Source organism: Pan troglodytes, chromosome 1 (genome assembly GCF_028858775.2).
Source record: "Pan troglodytes isolate AG18354 chromosome 1, NHGRI_mPanTro3-v2.0_pri, whole genome shotgun sequence".
In the NCBI taxonomy this organism is placed as follows: Eukaryota; Metazoa; Chordata; class Mammalia; order Primates; family Hominidae; genus Pan; species Pan troglodytes.
Window position 1 is genome coordinate 52,400,846 of NC_072398.2, and position 23,793 is coordinate 52,424,638.

Genomic DNA, 23,793 nt, shown 5'->3' on the forward strand with positions numbered 1-23,793 from the left:
TTTGAGAAGGATTAGTGTTGATTCTTTAAATGTTTGGTAGGATTCCATCCATCATGAAGCCATGAGTTTTTTTTGTTTTGTTTTGTTTTTTTGATGAGAGACTTTTTATTACTTGTTCATTTTTCTTACTTATTACTGTTCTGTATTAATTTTGTATTTCATTATGTTTCAGTAATCTTGGTAGGTTGTAGATGTCTATGAATATATTTGTTTCCATTAGGTTATCCAACAGTTATATGTTGGCATATAACTGTTCATAGCGGTCTCTTCTGTTTTTTTGTATTTCTGTGCTATCAGATACAATGTTTCCTGTTTCATTTCTAATTTTATTTGTTCCTTCTCTCTTTTTTAGTTCAGCTAAAGGTTTGTCAATCTTGTTTATATTTTCAGAAGCCAACTTCTAGTTTTGTGGATCCTCTATTATTTTTCCAGTCTGTTTTATTTATTTCTGTTCTGTACCTTACTATTTTTTTCTTTCCAGTTGCTTTGGGTTAATTTTTTTCTTCATTTTCTAGTTTCCTCAGATACAAAGTTACTTGCTTTATTAGGATCTTCATGGAGTCATTCATATCTCTAAACATCCCTTTATACTGCTTTTGTTGCATACCATATGTTTTTTAGTATGTTGCTTTTCCATTTTTGTTTTTCTCAAGATATTTTTAAATTTCCCTTTGAATTTCTTCATTGCCCCATTGGTTGTTCAGGATCATGTTGTTTAATTTCCATGTATTTGTGAATTTCCTAACATTTCTTCTGCTATTGTTTTCTAGTTTCATATGACAATGTTAAAAAAATTTATGTAATTTCAACCTTTTAAAAATTTTTTAAGACTTGTTTTGTGGCCCAACATATGATCTATATTGGAGATTATATCTTGTGTGCTTGAGAAGAATATTTATTCTACTGTTGTCAAATGGAATGTTCTATATAGGTCTGATAGGTCCATTTGGTCTAACATAGAGCTCAAGTCCAATGTTTTTATTGATTTCTGTATAGACTGTCTATCCATTGTTGAATGTGGGTTATTGAAGTCCCCTACTATTACTGCATTGTTGTCTATTTCTTCCTTTAGATGTATTAATGCTTGCTTTATAAGTTTCATTGCTCCCATGTTGAGTGCATACATATTTGCAATAGTTATAATCTATTTGTGAATTGACTCCTTTGTATAATGACCTTCCTTGTTTCTTTTTACAGATTTGACTTAAAATTCAATTTTAGTTAATGTTAGTATGGCCCCCCTGCTTTTTTTTGGTTTCCATTTACATGGAACATATTTGTTTATCCCTATGCTGTGCTATGGTCTGCATAGTAGTACCCTTTCAAAATATGTATGTTACATCCTCATCACTATGGTGATAGTATCAGGAAGTAAGGACTTTTTAGGTGATTAGGTCATGAGGATTCCACGCTAATACATTGGATTAGTCTTTTTACAAAGAAGAGTCATGGAACTCCCTTGCCCCTTCCACATTGTAAGGACATAGTAGGAAGGCACCATAGTGGGAAGGCACCAAAACAGGGAGCAAGCCCTTACAAGACATCAAATCAGTTGGTATCTTAAGCTGGAAAATCTCAGCCTCTAAAACTGTATGAAATAAATTTCTATTTTTTATAAACTAGCCAGTTTATGGTAAATTTCTTATAGTTGCTCAAATGTACTAAAACAATTTAGGAATAAACGTATATTCCTAAGTGTTAACATTACTATCAACATAACTTGCTAAGTATAACAAATGTCCTTTAGATTTTTGAAATCTGGCTTTCCCGAACTCAAGCAATTTATCTAAATCAGGATCACTAACAAGGAGACAGCCTGAGTATATAAGCCACCTGATTTTATACAGTAAGAAGTAATAAGGTATCATTAAATAATATTTGTGTTGTATTATTGATATCTTTATTTTTCACATAATGGCTTCACCTCCTTTATAAGTTTAAAATGTTCCTAATCAAAAATGATTTTACCTAACTAGTGCTAATTAAAAAGAATGAATATAAAAATTACATTTCAGAACCTTACTATTGAAATTTCCAAAACTCTTCTACTCCAAAAATACTTAAGAGGCTATTTGATGTTAAGATCATTACTGATGAAATCTTTATCATTCTCAACATGCACCACCTTGCTTGTTAGACATCATTATTTTAAAATAAATTGTGCTTTTGTTTCCAAAGTGATATATGTTAAAAGTAGAAAAATCAGAGGATACCGATATATACAAAAGAATTAAACCCTAACTTTTACCCCTAGTATCTCTAAATACACACACACACACACGCACACACTCACATACATATACATGTATATATACACACACACACACACACACACACATTTATCTATAGTTTTGAATTTCCTGGCAATATTTTTTCTATAAACGTTAATTCAGGGCAAAAGTATCGTGTTTCTGTGTTTGCAAGTGAGTGCATGCAAGTGAGTATGTTATAACTGTTACTGTGTTTTTATTTTTTGTATGTTTATGTTGTAATATTTATATACCCAATTACGTTTTAACTCCTCTTTATGATTAGTTTGCATTATCACATGTGCTAGATTGACATCTTGTAGAAGTATCTACATTTCATCAGTTTTGGTGCATTTATGTATTGATATCACTTTTGGTGCATTTATATATTGATAAATAGTAATTACTTATATCTCATTACCAACGTGAGTTAAGACTTGACTTGGTTTTTACATCTTTGTAAAGTGATGTAATTTTGAAATCAGAGACAATGATATGTTTTCCATTTTCTGTAAAACAGTGAGCCTCAAAAGCTGTGGAGAAAGCTTTGGGAGATTTAAGAGTGATGAACAGAAATAAAGTCTGAAAAATTGCGTCTAATTTCTTGCCACAAACATTTTATGAACTGGACACAACCGTTAGTTTTCCAAGTTTTAATATGGTGCTTTTAAGAAGAGAGCCACCGGTCTCAGCTTATAATTACATTTTCACAAATTAATCCAAAATTTTACATATGAATAAAAAGGAGTAAAACAATACTTAAAAAATGAAATTAAGAACTGATTTAATACTAAAGTTCTGAATAAAGGTGTGCATTTTATGATTGATTCTATCTTTTTACACAAGTTGGATACTCCAGTTTCCCATCCCAACATGCTGTTCGCAATGCGTGAGAACTTGGTGAAAGACGATATCCATTTTTACATATAAATTCAACTGATTCACCTGTTCTCGAATAAATCTTCTCTTTGGCTTTCCACCTTAATGCTATGTTATACTTTTCCATAATTTCTCGGGATATTACACACGGATCTGAAAATAAAAAACAGTAAACATAAAACATTAAGTAGTATGCAAATCTTCATAGACTTTCAGGTTTTCAAGTAGAATGTTATATGATGGTTCAGGAATTATTTCTCAAAACACTATCCAAACCAACTATGTAGAAACATCATATTGATTTGAATAAACTTAGAATGGTAATCGATGTGAAAATGAGGTTCGATGTTTAATGTATGAGAATTAGGGGTGTATTATCAATGATTCATTACATCAGTTGTCATTTTAGGATCCCTGCATTTTAGAACTTATCATTGCTGCTTTTGATTAAGATATTGGTCAAAGAGTACAAACTTTCAGCTATAATATGAATAAGAACTTGGAATCAAACATAGAGATCTAGTGATATTTAGAGCTAATAATATTGTATTGTTTATTTGAAAATTGGTAAGAAAGCAGATTTTAAGTGTCCTCACCACAAACACACACACACATACTCACACATCCACCTACACCCAATGGTAAGCATAGGTGATGAAGAATGTGCTAATTAATTTGTGGTAATCATTGTAGCATAAATATATCAAAACAGCATATTGTCAAACATGAAAATATATTTTTATTTGTCAACTAAATGCTTTAAAATAAAATATAAATATAAAGAGAAAAATTACTTTTTTTTGTTGTTTTTATTGAGACGGAGTCTCGCTCTGTCACCCAGGCTGGAGTGCAGTGGCGCGATCTCGGCTCACTGCAAGCTCCACCTCCCGGGTTCCCGACATTTTCCTGCCTCAGATTCCCGACTAGCTGGGACTACAGGTGCCCGTCACCATGCCGGTTATTATTATTATTTTGTATTTTTAGTAGAGACCGGGTTTCACCGTGTTAGCCAGGATGGTCTCAATCTCCTGACCTCGTGATCTGCCCGCCTCGGCCTCCCAAAGTGCTGGGATTACAGGTGTGAGCCACCGCACCCAGCCCTAAAGAGAAAAATTTCTAAACTTTACTTTCTAAAAGAAATTTTTGGTAGGCAGGCATTCAGCAGAATGGTTGTTCAATAATCTGTGATTATTTTGTTACCAACAGCAAAATATCAGACTCATCACACTGATTTTTCCAGCCACGTGAATATTAAAGTACTTACGTAAGCATTTTGGTGGTTCTGACCATTGTCCATTTCTACATGTTATTCGCTTGTTACCCTCAAGTTCATACAAGTTCTGGCATTGGTACTCAACTGTTGAAGCTGGAGCATATACTGACAACGGGAATGAAGTAATGTCCCCATTGTCAATAGGTGGAGGGGGCCCACATTTTCCCGTAGAATCTAAAAAACATCATTTCATCACTTGATTTATTGTGAGAGCAAATCAAAATACAAGTTCAAATAAGGCAAATACAAACACAGCACTTTATATAATATCAACAGTTTTGTGATTTCTGGTAAAAGAAATGAGTCCTGGAAGAAATTTTAACCCTTTAAACTGAAAGTAATATATTTAAGTTCTTTTCTCCTTACTGAAAGAACACATAAAACATTAACAAATATTGCTGCTTATGGTAGATCAGGATTAAGAAATATCTTTCCAAATGAATACATGCTAAACATAGAAAACTATGACAAAGAAAGTTTCTTATTTCATATTCAACATTCTTTGGACTAACACTAAGAGGACACGGGTTTTGAAATTGATGATGGTTCTTAAAAATCCCGTAGGAATTATAAAATGGAAAAGTATGACAAAAATTTTTTAAAAACACTAAATATACTTAATAATACATGGGGAGCTGACAGACAAATAAATCCATGAACTTGAACATACAGCAATATAAATTACCCACTCTGAAAATAGACTGAAAACAAAAAACTGAACTGAGACATTCAGAAAAATACAACAACAAATAATGCAGATGCAGAAAAAGAAGAGAAAGGATATTGGGCTGGAAAAATGAATAAATAAAAGGATGCCTGAAAACTTCCCATTTTGACCATAAGGCATAAACTTATATTTAAGAAGCTGAGTGAACTCCAAAGAGGATAAAAACATTGGAATTTATACCAATATACATTAAAATAAAACTACTTTAAAAAAAGAAAAAAATACCTTGAAAGCAACTAGACAAAAACTATGCTTTTCCTCGAGGGGATCAACAATTCCAGTGATGCTGAGTTTTTCATCTATAACCATGTGGCACAGTTTTCAAGTGTTCAAAGAACTGTCAACTCCAAATTTTATATCCAGTAACACTATCTTTTACAAGTAAGGGGGTAAATACAGACATTCTCAGAGAAAGGGATACCAAGAGAATTTGTCTCCAGTAGACCTATGCCTAAAGATTAACTAAAGGAATTCTTCAAATTAAAATAAGAAAGATAAAAGAAAGAGCTTGAGACTTTAGGATCCTGAAAAAATAGAGAAACAGAATGGATAAACAGAGGAGTCAATATAACAGGATATCTTTTTCCTCATAAGTTTTTTCAATTATGTTTGATATTTGAAGCAAGTGAGTTTAATATTGTGCTCAATGTATGCAGAGAAAAATACTAGTGGCATTTATACTTACAACGTGGAGAGTATAAATGGATCTACATGAAAGTAAGGTTTCCATATTCCAGCTGTAGATTTAAATGTCAGTGCCAGTAGACAGTAATATATTATTACATATATATAGTATTAGCTAGAGCAACAACTTTTTAAAAGGAGGAGAAAAGCTATACAAAGAGATACAATGGAAAACAATACATATGAATCGAAATTAATCTCCTTAATAATTTTCCCTACAGGGAATGGAGGAATAGGGAAATAGGACTGAAACCCAGAGGAAACAGGCAGAAACAAATAAATGACAGAGATTTAAGTCCTATATATCAGTAATTATTTTAAGTGTAAATGGTCCAAGTGCACCAGTTAACAGGCCATGAAAAGATGAATGGATATGTAAACATGACCCAACTATACGCTGTCTACAAAAACTCACTTCAATAATAAACATAGGTAGAGTCTAAGTAAAATAGTGAAAAAAAAAGAACCACAGAAAAACATTAATTTTAAAACATAAAGGTGAGTAAGATACAATTTCCTTTTTTGGTTTCCCTTACTTCATCTCTTTATATTAGAATGACCCAGGACTATGTGCTCGGACTTCTTTTTATAAATACAGTCAGTCACACACCTTTAAATATAATCTATATACTGAAGATGCCCACATTTATATCACAATCTATGACCTCTCTTCAACTGCCTATTCCATATCTTAGAATGCACATCACTTATGGCTGTCAAATGCACATAATGTATCTTTTATTACACGTATTCCTGAGAAGGAACTAAGTGTTGTAATGCTTAAAAAGTATTTTTTTTCAGGTTCCAACTCTTAATTTGGTCGAATCTTTCTCGAAAATAATATACCCTATTACTTGTGTTCTGTTCACAGGAAGAATTGAATTTTAAGCACCGTCAGTCATTTTATTTGCATTTGAAAAATCTATTAATAAAAATGACTTCATTTTATTTAAATCAACATATTTTAACCCTGCTATACTCCCCCAAAATGTTAAAAGAAATATAATACTCTACCTTTGCATTGAGGTGGTTCTGTCCAGTTTCCATTTAAACACATCACTTCTTCATCCCCAAACATTTCATAAGGGCTCCTACATTGATAACGTACTCTCTCACCAGATGGATATTTACTCATCTGTCTCGACACTATATAAGCATTTTGTACTGTGGGCGGATTCACACAGGAAGTGTCTGAATAGAAAAAAAAGAAGTGGTTCCACCTAGTGTTCATTTTGAGTAGCAAATCAACTGATAACAGTTACAAATATATTTCAAGACGAATTTAAAATAAGTAGACAATCTCATCAAATATTTTGTTGATTTTAATAAATTTAAATGTAATATTGAGGAAAAGACATGAAACTATTTTTTGTCAGGTACAAGCGTTGATGTTTTAAATTTCTTCTTCATCCTTCGCTAGAACACTGATAGACCTTTTTTTGTTTTCCCTTCTGGAAGCCAGTGTAAACGAAAGTTTTCCTGGATATCTCTCTTTGAGTTTGAGTAAACAAATATTACTAGTTCTATTTATTTAACATTAATTTATAAAATACAAAAAGTCAGCATAGATTATGTGATATCAAATTTTTGTTTGCAATCATCCTGCTTATACATTTTAGCCTCTTAAAAATAAACACAAATAGGCATTTTCTTAGCGAATAAGCAAAGAATTAAAAACACGTTTTGAAAATTACCCAAGTTAAAAGAGAGGAAGAAGGGTTAATCAAAGGATCCAAATTGGAGATGTGAAAAAATTTTTTTAAAAAGCCTCTAATAATAAAAATAACCTCAGATAATTTAATTGCCAATGATTAAGGATATTATGCTGAACAATGCAAAATTCATCAGAGAGTTTCATATCCATGTGTAGTGAATAGACTATAGCAATGCTTCTCACTCAGAAGTGTAAATAGAATTCCCTGGAGGTGTTGGTAAAACAGTTTCAGGGTTCTACTTTGAGACTTTTGATTCTGTATGTCTAGAATGAGCTTATGGAATTTTATTTTCATTTCAAACAATCTCCAAGAAGATGATGATGCTACCGGTTTAGCGACCACACTTTGAGAACTATTGAGCTAAGATTAATCATCAAATACTCAGTTCCATCTTTTTATTTTTAGGCATACGACTACTTTGTCCTGCCGTAAAAACTTAATTTATGTCCATTTTAATGATGTTAGAGACAATTCTATATTTTATTCCCAAAACACTCTATATAAATAAATTGTACTTATATATTCATTTATTTTAGGTTTATTTATTTTTTTGAGACGGAATCTCATTCTGTCACCCTGGGTGGACTGCAGTGGCATGATCTTGGCCCACTTCAATCTTCATCTCCCTGGTTCAAGCGATTCTCCTGCCTCAGTCTCCCGAGTAGCTGGGACTTCAGATGCATGTCACCATGCCCCACTATTTTTTTGTGTTTTTAGTAGAGACGGGTTTTCACCATGTTGGCCAGGCTGGTCTCGAACTCCTGACCTCAAGTCATCCGCCCACCTCGGCCTCCCAAAGTGCTGGGATTACAGGCGCCAGCCACTGGGCTGGGCCCACACATTATATAAATAAATTTTAAAAATTCACCAAAGTACCTCTGCATGTTGGCCTTCCTGTCCATCTGCTATTAATGCATGTTACATTACTGGCTCCATCCATTTTGTAATATGTTGCACAAGTGTAAGTCACTTGCTCACCCGCCTTATACAAATCCTTCTTCTCTCCCATGGGTATGGCATTTTCAAAGCTAGGTAAACTGAGACAATCTGTTTCTGAAATAGGAAAAATATGTATTTGTTCAGCAAATCTTTAAAAATAGGTTACATACAATACATGTAATGGATTCTAAAATAGCGATATATAGAATCAATGAATACTGTACAACATTTTTCTTATAACTTGAGAAAATATATTAGCCATTTTGTCTTAATTACATTAAATTCTTCTAAATCTATTAAAAATACAAGATAGAAATGATATTAGAAGCCTGAAGAGATATTGGTAGCCGTAGCAATTGAGATTACACATTTTTTTGTTCACATTATTTTTTGTCCATACTTGCCACCTGATATGGTTAGGCTTTGTGTCCTCACCCAAATCTCATCTTGAATAATAATCTCCAGGTGTTGAGAGAGAGACCTGGTGGGAAGTGATTGGATCATGGTGGCAGTTTCCCACATGCTGTTCTCATGATGGTGAGTGAGTTCTCACAAGATATGATGATTTAATAACTGTTTAGAAGTTCCTCCTTCACTCACTCCTCTCTCTCCTGCCACCTTGTGAAGAAGGTGCCTGCTTCCCCTTCAGCGGTAATGGTAAGTTTCATGACACCTCCTCAGTCATGAGGAACTGTGATCAATTAAAATTTTTTCTTTTATAAATTACCCAGTCTCAGGAAGGTCTTTACAGCAGTGTGAAAACAGAATAATACACCACCTATATTGTGTGTGTATTTCCAAATTTTTTGCTTCTATCAAATGTGAAATACTTATAATGATTTTTTTAAATATTTCAGAAAATGTACTTATAGGGAGATTGTTGATAAACTGACAGAAGATTGAATAATGTGGAGATTGATGAGTAGAGGCAGCTGTGCCCTAAGAACAGAGATGAGAAGTCTGAGAATATACATCAGAGGATGCTTAAAGTTCACACAAGATGATGCGAAAATGAACTAATTTGGCTTATAATGTCAAATTTTTAAATTACTACAGCTATAATTTCCCACAACAGTCCAGAATATTCAAGAAAACCTTATGAATTTCTAGAGTCCCTGTTTACTTTCTTATTGGTACCACTTACACTTTGAATGAAGAATATTTATCATACATATAATAAAATTCAATGCACCATACTTATGCATGATGGAGGGTGAGACCATTTTTCTCCTAAGCATTTTGCAATTGCAGGCCCATCAATTCCAAAACCTTCAAAACATTTGTACGTAACTTCTTCTCCATACTGATAACTGTCTGACATGTGAGCTACAACACCATGAGAAATCTCAGGTGGAGATTTACAAGGAAGGCCTAAAAAAAAAAGAATGAATTCAGGTTTCACTAACTCAGAAATTTAATTTTATATGCCTGTTTTAATATTAAGTAGTTTTATTTGAAAATAAACAATACAGGAGCTACTATGACATCACAGAGAAGTAACACAAATGTTTCCTAAAACCAGCCTTCTGGTGTCTGTCTGTCTATCGGACTGTCACCAACTGAAGAAGGACTTGAAACTAAAAATAGCAATACATTTCAGAAAGAGATCATCTATGCCTGGTAAGCAATGCCTCTGTAAACTTACTAGTGATAATAAGATACACATTGAGAGTTAACGATTCCAGGTAAAACATAATATATTGTAGGAAATCAGAAGGGGCATTGTGGGAAGAATGTAAAAGAAGTTTTAAAACATAGTGGCAAAGCAAACATGACAACTTGCAGAACAGGTTTAGCTGTGTCCCCACCCAAATCTCATCGTGAATTGCAATTGCCATAATCCTCACGTGTTGTGGATGGGACCTGGTGGGAGAAAATTGAATCATGAGGGCGGTTATTCCTCTGCTGCTGTTCTCATGATACTGCATGAGTTCTCCTGAGATCTGATGGTTTTATAAGGAGCTTTTCTGTCTTTGCTTTGCACTTCCCCTTCCTGTCATCATGTGAAGAAGGACATGTTTGCTTACCCTTCCACCAGGGTTGTAAGTTTCCTGAGGCCTCCCAGCCATGTGGAATTGTGAGTCAATTACACCTCTTTCCTTTATAAATTATGCAGTCTTGGGTAGTTCTTTATAGCAGCATGATAACAGACTAATACAGTAAATTGGTACTGCAGAGAGTAGGGTGCTGCTGTAAAGATAACCAAAAATGTGGAAGCAGCTTTGGAACTGGGTAACAGGCAGGGGTTAGAACCATTTGGAGGGGTCAGAAGAAGACAGGAGAATGTTAAAATGTTTGGAACTTCCTAGGGAGTTTGACAGCTCAGAAGACAAGGTGTGGGAAAGTTTGGCACTTCCTAGAGGCTTGTTGAATGGCTTTGACGAAAATCTCACAGTGATATGGACAATGAAGTCCAGGATGGGGTGGTCTCAGATGAAGATGAGGTGAGGAACTTGTTGGAAACTGGAGTAAAGGTCACTCCTGCTATGCAAAGAGACTGGTGGCATATTGCCCTGCCTTAGAGATCTGTGGAACTTTGAACTTGAGAGAGATGATTTAGGGTATCAGGCAGAATAAACTTGTAAGTGGGAAAGAGCTCAAGAGGAAGCAGAGCATAAAAGTTTGGAAAATGTGCAGCTTGTAAATGCAGTAGAAAATAAAACTTCGTTTTTCTGGGGAGAAATTCAAGCCTGCTGCAGAAATTTGCAAAAATAATAAGGAGCCAAAGTTAATCACCAAGACAATGGGGAATATATCTCCGGGGCATGTCAGAGGCCTTCATGACACCCCCACCCATCACAGGCCCAGAAGCCCAGGAGGGAAAAATGGTTTGATGGACCTGGATCAGGTCCCTGCTGCTCTATGCAGCCTCAGGACATGGTGTCCTGTATCCCAGCTGCTTCAGCTCCAGCTGTGGCTAAAAGGGGCCAACATACAGCTTGGTCCATTGCCTCAAAGGGTGAAACCCCAAGCCTTGGTGGATTACACGTAGTCTTGGGCCTATGGGTGCACACAAGTCAAGAATTGAGGTTTGGGAACCTACAACTAGGTTGCAGAGGATATATGAAAATACCTGGATGTCCAGGCAGAAGTTTGCTGCAGGGGGGAGCCCACATGGAGAACCTCTGCTAGGCCATTGAGGAAAGGAAATGTGGGGTCAGAGCCCTCACATAGAGTCCCCACTGGGGCACTGCCTTGTGGAGCTGTGAGAACAGGACCACAATCATTGAAGCCCCAGAATGGTAGATCCATCAATAGCTTGCACTATGTTCCTGGAAAAGCCACAGACACTCAATGCCAGCCCATGAAAGCAACCAGGAGGGGGACAAAGCCACATCTGCCCAAGGCTGTGGGAGCCCATCTCTTGCATCAGCATGACCTGAATGTGAGACATGGAGTCAAAGGAGATAATCTTGGAAGTTTAAGGTTTAATGACTGCCCTATTAAATTTCAGACTTCCATCAGGCATATAGCCACTTTGTTTCAGCCATTTCCTCCCTTTTGGAATGGAAACATTTACCCAATCCCTGTACCCCCACTGTGTCTAGGAAATAACCAACTTGCTTTTGATTTTACAGGCTCACAAGCAGAGAGGACTTGCCTTGTCTCAGATGAGACATGAACTTGGATATGAACTTTTGAGTTAATGCTGGAATAAGTTAAGATTTGGAGGACTGTTGGGAAGGCATGATTGTGTTTTGAATTGTGAGGACATAGACTTGGGATAGGCCATGGTGGAATGATAGGATTTGACTGTATCTCCAACCAAATAACAATTTGAATTGTACTTCCCATAATCTCCACATTTTGTGGGAGGGTCTCAGTAGGAAGTAATTGAATAATGGGGGCAGTTATCCCCATGCTTCTGTTCTCAGGATAGTGAGTGTGTTTTCATGAGATCTAATGGTTTTATAAGGGCCTTTTCCCTCTTTGGTCAGAACTTCTTCTTCCTGCCATCATGCGTTTGCTTCTCCCTCCACCATGATTGTAAGTTTCCTAAGAACTCCTCAGCCATGCAGAACAGTGAGCCAATTAAACTTTTTTTTGTATGTATAAATTATCCAGTATTGGGCAGTTCTTTATGGCAGCATGAGAATAATACGGATAGGTTTAATTTCACTAGATATTATTTTTTAATGCCGGAATACAAAGTGACTCTATCATGAACAAATAAAATTAACATAAATAGAATAGATTCAATCGTGCAAAAAGTATTTTAATGGTATAATATATAAATTATTTTATATATGCAGTAATCTCAATTATTCTTTCCCTTCACTTTGATAACAAGAGATTATTTTTATGAATTCTACTATAAACAGAAATTGAGTATTCATATTGGCCTAACCTTCACACTGAGGTGGAGAACTCCATTTTCCCATGTAGCATGTTGTTTCATTTTCTTCAGATAGCCTGAAACCACCCTCACAAGTATAACTCAATTTAGTCCCATGTGCATAACTTTCTTGTGAAGACCTGGATGAATTAATGGTTCCGTGTTCTATCTGAGGTGGTTGTGAACATGGAATTTTTTCTAAATGAGGAATGAAAATCAAAGGGTCAAAAACAAATAAAATACTTAAATTGAAATATAAAACTAAATACTATTTCGGATTTTAAAGTGAGTATAATTTGAACAAATAAAATTATTTAAAAACAAAAACATATTAGAAACTCGCAAAGATATATTCCTCCACCATATCTATGTTACCATCCTCTTGTTCAATAATCATCTTCATTCATGTCTTGTTCATCATAAGGATTAAAATATGCATGAATGGAAATGTTATCTGACATTTACATAATATTCCAAAGATTTTGGCTGTATTTTGTTCAAAAAACTGAAAGAGCGGTGATTGATTAATGTGCCTAGGTCCTAATTTATTTTGTCAGGATAAAGTAATAGACATAGAGAAAGAACTTCTCTCTTGTTTACACGAAGCACAAGAGAATATTAACCTCATTTGAAAGAATTATGTAAAACAAATTATACACTACTGACCAACACAGAGTGGTATTGACTGCCATCTTCCATCTTTGCATGCAATTTCTTCTCCTTCCTGAATTAGAAAATTTTCTTGGCAAAGAACAGATACTTTCTCTCCATCCCGATAATTCAGTGTGGTTGTCATATTGTGAGAATTGGGAATCTGAGGTGGAGGTGGGCATAATTGTATTTGTGCCACTAAAAAATATTAAAAATATAATTAATTTTATAATAAAAAATAAAAATATTAAAATTAGGCTTTTTGATGAAAAATAATTTATATGATTAAAATAGAATAAATAGAAAGCTCAATAACTGTTTCATAAATTATCACATTAATTATGATGTTTTTGTATGCAAATATTATACTTTTCAGCTGTGTAACAGTTACATTAAACAATAGAACTTTTGGCTTGTATTCTCATAGACTTTCTTGTAGTTTTTTCATATATTCTTTGTTTAATAAATTTGCATAATTTATGTAATATTGATTTTAATTATTTTGAGCCTTTAGAATGTTTTAATGGAATTACACACTCTTAATTACATGCATTAAATAAAAATTGATATCTATAATCAAATGTATCAGGATTGGATTAAAACACTCACAAATTTTCTGCCAATGGAATCTGATTAGCCAGAAGTAGAATTATATGTAGTTAATAATCAATTTGGTACTGACACTTGACCAATATAAGCATTAAATATAATCACTAGTGATTTATAGTGTGCTATTTAAAACTTGAAACTCCGCTAGAGCTTTTATTTACTAGCTTACCTGTACTGTTTAGGGATATTTAAATGGATGTTATGCACCCAGTTTAATGCATTGCACAGCCTGGCTTTAGTTGTATAATCACATATAAAGACACCTTTGTAAACTCACAGCTAAGCTCCTGTTAAACTGCGATACATCAGAAATATCTCATTTTTTCATAATATGAAAATGAAGCATGTCCTGTTTGACTGATGGGGGAGTTTAGAAGCATCTGGGAGCATTCAGCATTCTATAATCCCTTGATTTTCCTTTCTCCTATCATAGTGTACGCTCTACTTCACCTAAAGCTTTATGTAATCATACTATAGGAAATCATGGCAATGATTTTAAGTGTCTGACATTTTGTTATCAATTCAGGGAGACGTTTGGGTGAATAAAACTTCATTAAAGGTTATTGATAATGTCGAGTTTTCTTTTTTCGCTTATGATAAAGTATTTCATATTTATCAAAAGTATTCTGCTTATTTCTGTTTTTCAATATTTTGACATGTTTTTAACATCCTCATCAATTTATTTTTCTTAAGATTAATGGTCAACTATTTATGCTTGAATGATTCTTTCCTTCTATTTTTGTTGGGTGTACATTCCTGTCTACCTTCTAGATTGTAGTACCTGTTGCTTTTATTTTTTTATTTGTTTTTTCTGATGCATGTTATAATGCTAAATACATCTCTGTTTCAGCTGTATCCCATTGATTTTAATGTGTACCACAATCATTATTATTTAATTTAAAGTATTTTCTGATAGTAAACAATTAAGAAAGAGATTATTTAACATTTTGTGACATGGCAAATAAATTTAAAGAACATTGTGACCCAGTATAGCCTAATTCTACATTTAGTGTTATGCATATTTTTATTTGTAAATAGAACCATCAGCAAGGTAGACTATGTGCTGAGCAATTAAAAAACTGAGTGTTTCAAAATATTGAAATTTTCCCAGTATTCTTAGAAACCAGCAAAAATCACTTATCTAGAAAAAAAACAAATATTTTGAAATTAAACAATAAACTTCCATATAATTAATCATCAACAGACAAACCGCAAGACAAATGAGAAAATATTTCAAATCAAATAAAAATGAACTCTCTCTCTCTGTCTCCCGACACATAAAACATACACACACACACGTGTGTAACATTTTTGGACACAGCTAAAGCAGTGCTTAAAAGAATAGAGCTTTAAAGTTTTATATTTTCAAAGTATGATAGTTTATGACCATGTTTTCATTTTTCACCCTAAGATTGAGAAAAGTGAAATTAAAACTGAAGTCATCAGAAGGAAGAAAACAGTAAAATCAGTGAAGAAGAGAAAACGGACAAAGAAACACAGAGATGGGAGAAAATTAGCAAAGCTAAAATCAGTAAAATATAAGAAAACTAAAAAATACAGAGCAAATGGAGAAAATTTAAAGGCATTACAATTGGTTTTTGAAAATATTAATAAAATTGAGGACAAAGTAAAAACAGTGATCAACATTTAAAAAATGATCAATATTGAGGATGAAAGAGGGCAGTGACATCAGCACGATGCCAGTATAGGAAGCCACCACTCTCCCTTCCCCCTACAGGCACACTGATTCAATGACGATACTGGAAACAATTCCCTTTATGAGAAATCAAGAAACCAGTTCAAAGCCTCCTGCAATCCCCTAAAGTAAACAGAGACCAATATATTTTGACTGCTTCTCCCTCAGAGAGGAAGGATAAGAGTGAACTAAGCATCTATCATCCTAGCTTTTGGGGGAGCATCCTAAAGTACTGGTTTCTCTCTTGCTTGTGTAGGAGCACTTAACGATACCTGCAATACTCTAGTTTCCTGGGAGTAAAATAAAGAGCTAGGTAGGGGGTGATGTCAGCAAAATGGCAGAAGTGGAAGCTCCTGACTCTTCTTCCACCCAAGAATGTCCTAAACAAACATCTATTCATGAATGAACTCCTCCTGAAAGAAAATGAAAGACCAGTAAAGGGACTCCTACTTACCAGGCAACAAAGACAACCTTCACATTGAACAAGTAAGAAAAGTTGCAACACAATGGAGCATGGACCCCAGCCTTGTTCACTGCACCACACAATTAGAAAAGGAATCTCAAAAACCCAGTTTCTCCTTGTGGAGAAGTTTTTGGATCTCACATAAAGCATCCTGTGTTTTGGCCTTTAATTCACTAATTTTGGAAGCAGAGGAGATTAAACACATGAGAGTCTCTCTAGATCACATGAAAAATGGTGGTATGATACAAGTGCTGAAGAGCTTCCAGAAACTTCATTCCTTAATAGCAGTTCAGAGAAGGGGCTGAAAAAACAGTCCCCTGTTTCTCCCGAGAAGGAGTTTTATGATATATTCTTCCTGTGGCTACTTGGAGGTCTGAATTCTAAAAAACTTGCAGTCTGGATTCTAATGAACTTGCATCAGGCACTTCTCTAGCCGGTTCCCGTGGCTCACCCCAGTGATACATCCAGGTACATTAATCACTCTTAGAACAAGTTTGTCCACACAAACTTGAGTGCCCTAACTTTTACAACTTTCATTCAGGGACTGTATTCTAAAGCTCTTAGTTCTGGGAGTAGAGGGCACAAAATATATCCAGAGTCTATCTAGACCACTGAAAAAAGAAATGGCGTTTTATATGGGTGTGTAAGCACTTCCAGGAGCTTCATTGCCCAAGAGCAGTGCAGAGAAAAGGTTTTTAAAATGCAGCTCCCCTGTTTATCCTCAAAAAGGTTTGTGTCATCCATCAAGTGCTACAACCTTTACAGTTACCTCCAAAAGGACTCCTCTTAAAACTCTTAACTGTCACAGCAGATATTAGAAAAATACCAGTCTCCATAGATCATAAAGCAAATAGATGGTCTTAAAATGCTATGTAAAAACTCCAGGCGCTATGCCAAATTGGAGCAGTGCAGAAAAGGAAAGAGAAAGTTCAATTTCCATTTCTCTGTCGAAAGGGCTTAGGGCACATACTTCCACTGGCTACTTAATGAACTGGCCTCTATCGAGCTTGCACAGGGTATCTAATGATGCAAACAAACAATAATCTTCCCGCAGCCAAAGCCAAAGTTTGGCACTTCATGAGTCTCGCCCCAATGATAAATTCAGATTTATCCATTCTTCCTGGACCAAGTTTAGCCATGCATTCAAAGGTCATCACTTCTATAGCTCCAACTCAAGAGATCATCTCCTTAACAAACTCACACTGGGAGATGATAGAGATCTGCATTCCTGAAAGGCCCTACATCACAGAATACAAAAAGCTGGTAATACAATGGACTCATTTCAAGCAGATACCTCTTCAGGATCAGAGCATGCAGCCTGAATATTAGTACAGTATTAGCCACAGATTCTTTACTTGGTGTAATACAGAGAGAGAGTGGGAGATAAACACGCACATTCACTTTCACTATGAAAATAGAAGTAAGTAAATACACAGCCAAGTCTTCAATATTTTCAGCTACATCTAGACCTCCTGGCTCCTAACTTGTTGGTCCCAGGTCCTGAAAAGATGTGGCACATTCTAACCTCCAGGGGGCCACAAAAAATAAGAGACAGCAGTCCGCACAAAGACTTGAGAGGCACATGAAAATCTCTGGCTGGAAAAATTAGTGAGGTCTTTCTCCTATATGAAGCCAGTCTGATAAGACTGAGAAAGGCCATTGTCTTATCTATTGCATAGAAACACTGTGAGTTAAAGAAAATAAAGAAACAAGATATCATAACTCCAAACAAAAGAACAAGATGAGTCTCCAGAAATTGACCTGAGGGAAGTGGATATAGGTGTTTTACTCAAGAAGGAATTCAAAATAATGGTCATAAAGATACTCACTGAGACCAAGAGAGCAATGCAAAAACAAATTAACTACTTCAACAAAGAGGTAGAAAGTATTTTAAAAATACCAAACAAAAATCACAAATTTGAGAATACTATAACTGAACGGAAAAGTTTTAAAGAGGTATTCATCAGCAGACTAGATGAAGGAGAAGAAGGAATTAGTGAACTTGAAGTCAAATTACTGAAAATCACCAAATCTGAGAACCAAAATAAACACATAAATAAATAAAAGTGAAGATAGCTTAACATCCAGATGGAATACTACCATGTGGAATAACGTATGCATTATCACCATGTTAAAAACAGAAAGAAACACAACGATACAGAAAATATATTCAAAAAAATAATGACAGAAAACTTTCAACAACTGGGAAAGAAATAGAAACCCACACCCAGAAATCTCAAAGGAAATCAAATAAGTTTAATGAAAGATAGTCACTTTAAGACATAACACAATCAAATTATCAAAAGTTATAGACGAAGTATTGAAAAAAGCCAATGAAAAGTGAATGGTTACATAAAATGGAATTTCCACAAGACTATCAGTGGATTACTCAACAGAAACCTTGCAGGCCATAAGGAAGTGGAATGATATACTCAACATTCTGAAAGAAAATAACTGCCAAGGAATAATTCTAGATTCCACTATTCTGTCTTAAAAACAAAGGAGTGATAAAGGCTTTCTGAGATTGAAAAAAAGCTGAGAGAGCATAAGGACACTTTCCTGCCTTACAAGAAATGTTAAAGGGAGTTCTTGAAGGTGAAAGAAGAGGATGCTAATTAGTAACATGAAGATGTTAAAGTATAAAACTTACTAGTAAAAGTAAGCACAATATGAAATTCAAACACTCTAATACTGTAATAGTGATGGGTAAATACAGCTAGCATAAAGGTTAAAAGGCAAAAGTGCTAAGAACAACTGAAGCTACAAACTTTGTTAAGAGATACGAATTATTGAAAGATGCAAAGCATGTGATCAAAGAGAAAACATGGGAGGAGCAGAGTAAAATTTAGATATTTTATATGTAATCAAAATTCAGTATCAGCTTAAAATAGCCTGTTATAAGATATGTTATGCAAGCCTAAGGATAACTACAACTTCAAATAGCCTTTTATAAGGTGTGCTATGCAAGCCTAAGGATAGCCAAAAGCAAAACATCTAATAGATACACAAAAGATTAAAAGAAAAAATCCTAAGCATATGGCTACAGAAAGTCATCAAACTATGAATAAAGCAAGCAAGAAAGAAACAAAGAATTTAAAAAACAACCAGAACACAATTAACAAATTACCACTATAAATCCTTACCTAAAATTACTGTAAATGGAAATGGAATATATTCTACAATCAAAAGGCATAGAATGACTACATAAATCAAAAATTAATACCCAATTATAAACTGCTTACAATTGACTTACTTCACTGTAACGTAAATTCACAGATTGCAGTGAAGGCATGGAAAAAAAACCTATAAAAATAAAAACTAAAAGAGAACAGGGGTAGTTATACTCATTTCAGACAAAATAGACAAGGGAAAAATTGTATAAAGGTACAAAGAAGGTTATTATATAGTGATAACGGGGTCAATTTGTCAAGATAATACAACTATTATAAACCTATATATGCACCCAACATCAAAGCAACTAAATATATAAAGGAAACATTTAGGAATCTGAATGGAGATGTGGACTGCAACACAGTAATAGTAGGGGATATCAATATTTTACTTTCAACATTGAGACAGATCATCCAGACAGAATATCAATAAGGAAACATTAAACTTAAACAATAATTTATACCAAATAGATTGGACAGACATATAAAGAACATTCCACATAACAAAAAAACACATATTCTTCTCAAATGCACACAGAATATTCCCCAGAATATGTTATATGTTAGGCCACAAAACAAGTCTTATCAAATTCAAGAAGACTGAAATCATATCAAGTCACTTTTCTGACAACAAAGGTATGAAATGAGAAATCAATAATAGGAGGAACTATGGAAAATTTTAAATTAGGTGAAAATTAGACAATATGCTCTGAAACAATCATAGGGTCAAACCATTTTAAATAAATTTAAAAATATTTTCAGAAAAGGAGAATGGAAACAAAACATAGCAAAACTTATGGGATGCAGCAAAAGTAGTTCTAAGATGGATGTTTTTAGGAATAATTGCCTATATCAAGAAAGCGGAAAGAACTCAAATAAACAGTCTAGTAGTACACCTCAAAGAAGCAGAAAAACATGAACAAACTAGTCAATTCCAAAATTAGTAGAAGGATGGAAATCATAAAGATCAGAGTAAAAGTAAGTAAAATAGAGCCCCCAAAGCAGTACAAAATATCAATGAAAATAGTTTTTTTTTTAGATAATCAAAAATTGACAAAGCTTTAACCAGAATAACTAAAAAAGAGAGATACGGCTTAAAGAAACACACAATCGGAGATGAAAAGGGTGATATTACAACTGATATCACAAAAATACAAAGTATAATGAGAGACCGTTATTAGCAATTATATGCCAACAAATTGGATAACCTAGAAGAAATGGATAAATTTCTAGACACACTGCCTATGACAATTAATTCAGAGGAAATAGAAAATCTGAACAGAGTAATCATGAGGCAAGAGATTAAGTCAGTAATAAAATGTTTCCCATCAAAGAAAATCCAAGACCTGATGGCTTCATTGCTGAATTATAACAACATTTTAGAAAGAACTAATACCAATTCTTCTAAAACGACTCCAAAAATTTGAAGAGGAGATCATTTTTTCTAACTCATTCTAGTGGCCCAACATTACTCTGGAACCAAAACCAGGCAAGGACACAACGCAAAAAGAAAACTACAGGCAAAATCCCCTGATGAACATAGGTACAAAACCCCTCAACACTATACTAGGAAAACAAATCCTACAGCACATTAAAAATATCATTCACTATGATCAAATGGGTTTAATCCAAGAAATGTAAAGGTCGTTTAACATAGGCAAATTAGTAAAGGTGATGCATCCCATTAACAGAAAGGACGATAACTATACGATCATTTTAATAAATCTATGTAGAATGGCTAAAACTATAAAACTTCAAGAAAAAACTGTAGAACATGTACACTTCACTGCATATATATATAATTTGCTTCTTTAAGGACTCTAAACATATTGAAATGTTGATAGCAGATTAGTTTTTGTATTGGTTGTCAATGCTTTCTGTATATCCTAGACTGCAGACATTGGTAAAAATATTGAAGCTAGTGAGGCAAGGAAACCCACAATTGGATAGCAAAATACAGATATAAAATATGAGAAGACTGGAATAAAACCTACACTATTCAAGTGAAACTGTATGTGTCAATATGACTAACTTTTCAAGATAGATAAACAATAAATTAATAGATAAATAGATGATTAGGTAGATGAACAGATAGAAGAATAGACAGAGAGATAGATTAAATAAATGAATCAACAGAAATAGATATAGATACATACATACATGCATACAGACATATACAAGCAGATACATAGTAGTTATTGGCTTAGACAGAGGTATAGGCACAGGAACATTGTTGACAAGAAAAGGAATGAGAAGCACTGGTCCTCCAACAGTAATGATGGCATGTAGTGCCTGGTTTATGTGTGTGTGTGTGTGTGTGTGTGTGTGTGTGTGTGTGTGTGTGTGTGTGTGTGTTTATACTAAAGGTAACTAATTCACAGGGCACAGTTAATATTAGGAACAGTGTTTTCATTAGTTTCTAGTTTACCTGCCTTATTCAGGAGCATTTGTAATAATAAATAGCTAAAGTTTTTAAAAGACACACATACCTATTACTTTTCCAAATGAGAAATAGAATACATTTCTGAAAACAAAATAAGAGCTTACTTGAGCAGTTCACTTCTGGATCCCATCTTCCATTTATGCAGACTGTGTGTATCCATCCTTCTTTTCCTCTACATCTGTACCTTATGTTAGAATTATGATCGAATTCCTTCTTGTTTTTTAAATGTTCCTCAAGTATAATTAAATTTGATGATTTGCACTTCTTAAGTTTATCTATTGCTATAAAATAAATATATTTTTATGAAAATTCAAATGATAAGAATCAAACCAACTATTACATAAAAATAGTTATAAAGTAAATAGTATTAGCATGGTAAAATTATGACTTAATCATTATAAATTTCACCAACCAAGTTATTCCTGATCACATTGCATCAAAATGCTATTACGTCAAAATATAAGCCCTGTATTCTGTCGCTGAAATGTTAGAGATACCTATCAGAAGACATTTTATTCTTTGGGAAATACAAAATATCATTGGATATTTCATTGGAAAAATAAGTATGATTGGACATTAGGACTCTTAGAATTCAGGACCCAGGAAAACTTTAGGAAAAATCTCAGTTTAGAGAAAAGTGAATGAGGGTCCCCAAGATCCTCCCGGTTAGTCATCAAAGAGGCAAAATGATTTTAAAGATTGTACATCTCAAGTCACACTGTAAGTGAATCACCTTGCCTTCTTGCTGATCAAGACATGAGATTTACAGTGTGAAGTCCGTCAATGAGATTTACGTCCTGACTCAGTCCCTGACTACCTCATGTCACTCAGCTATACCACTGACGTAGAGGGCCTGTGGCCCACCAACCCTGCAGCACATTAACTTATTTTGGCTGATATGGAACAAACTGAAAAATTATCACTTTTGGAAGCTTTAAGAGAGAAAAGAATCCTATGGGAGAGTAGTAAGTAGGTATTTTGTCAACTTTGTTTCTTTGCTTCTCAGGCCTAAAAAGGAGTACCATATAATAACAGTAATATTTATATTTTATATAAAACTGTTATAATTTCTCAGTAATTAGTACTCATATTTAATCATATGATAATTGTTTAATATTTTTGTTTTTTAAAGAAAGAGTCTTACTCTGTTGCCCAGGCTGGAATGCACAATAGAGCTCACTGCAATCTCAAATTCCTGGCCTTAAGCAATCATTCCTCCTCAGCCTCCCAAGTAGCTGGATTACAGGCATGCACCACCACACCTTAACTAATTACAAAATTTTTTTTATAGAGATGGGCTTTTGCTATATTGCCCACACTAGTGTCTAGCTCCTGGCCTCAAGCAATCTTCTTGCCTTGGCCTCCTGAAGTGTTGAGGTTATAGGCGTGAGCAACCACCCTGGCCTCACATGACAATTTTATAAGTAAAATGTTGCTTCACACTTTTAAATATAAACAATACTGTTATCAGACGCAGAAAGATTCATAAAATTATATTACTGGCTTTGTTTTTTCTTTCTAGACACATATTGAATTATAAGCAATATGCAAAAGATTGGTCTCATATTGAAGACTGGACATGTTGAGGCATATCTGTAAATTTCAAAAATATAGTTGCAATTATTGTTTTTACAATAAAAATATTAAACTTTGTTAAATGTTGATTTAAGAAGGGTATTCTCACCCACACACTGAGGAAGTTGGGTCCATACTCCATGAATACACGTAATTGATCTGTGCCCAATCATTGTAAATGATTCTGAGCAATTGAACTCCACTGAATCTCCATAGTAATAAGGAGGGGAAGAAAGCTGGGCCCAGCCATGTTCAAGTTCAGGTATATCTCCACAGGTACTCTCCTCCACTATGTAAATTTTACAAAAAAAGTTTATTGTGAAAACATGATGTATGTGTTTTAGATACAAAATACAAAAGTTTTGACAAGTTTAAATATTAATA

The 23,793-nt window shown here is 34.2% G+C and overlaps 1 protein-coding gene across 4 annotated transcripts in view; it reads right to left on the minus strand.

Annotated features, from left to right (window-relative positions):
• Positions 1-2,887: 2,887 nt before the first annotated feature.
• The window catches only part of CFH (complement factor H), a 95,646-nt gene continuing 74,740 nt past the window's right edge, over positions 2,888-23,793 (minus strand). For 3 of the 4 annotated variants that reach the window (XM_001136531.5, XM_063794070.1, XM_016934763.4), the window contains 9 exons: positions 23,519-23,698; positions 21,939-22,115; positions 13,469-13,651; positions 12,815-13,000; positions 9,664-9,837; positions 8,404-8,580; positions 6,827-7,003; positions 4,393-4,575; positions 2,888-3,281 (listed from right to left, as the gene is read on the minus strand). In XM_001136531.5, the coding sequence (XP_001136531.3) occupies positions 3,079-3,281; positions 4,393-4,575; positions 6,827-7,003; positions 8,404-8,580; positions 9,664-9,837; positions 12,815-13,000; positions 13,469-13,651; positions 21,939-22,115; positions 23,519-23,698 (1,640 nt within the window). In that variant the 3' untranslated portion in view covers positions 2,888-3,078. Of the gene's footprint in view, positions 3,282-4,392; positions 4,576-6,826; positions 7,004-8,403; positions 8,581-9,610; positions 9,838-12,814; positions 13,001-13,468; positions 13,652-21,938; positions 22,116-23,518; positions 23,699-23,793 lie in introns of all 4 variants that reach the window. The other variant, XR_010151351.1, reaches the window with a different exon arrangement.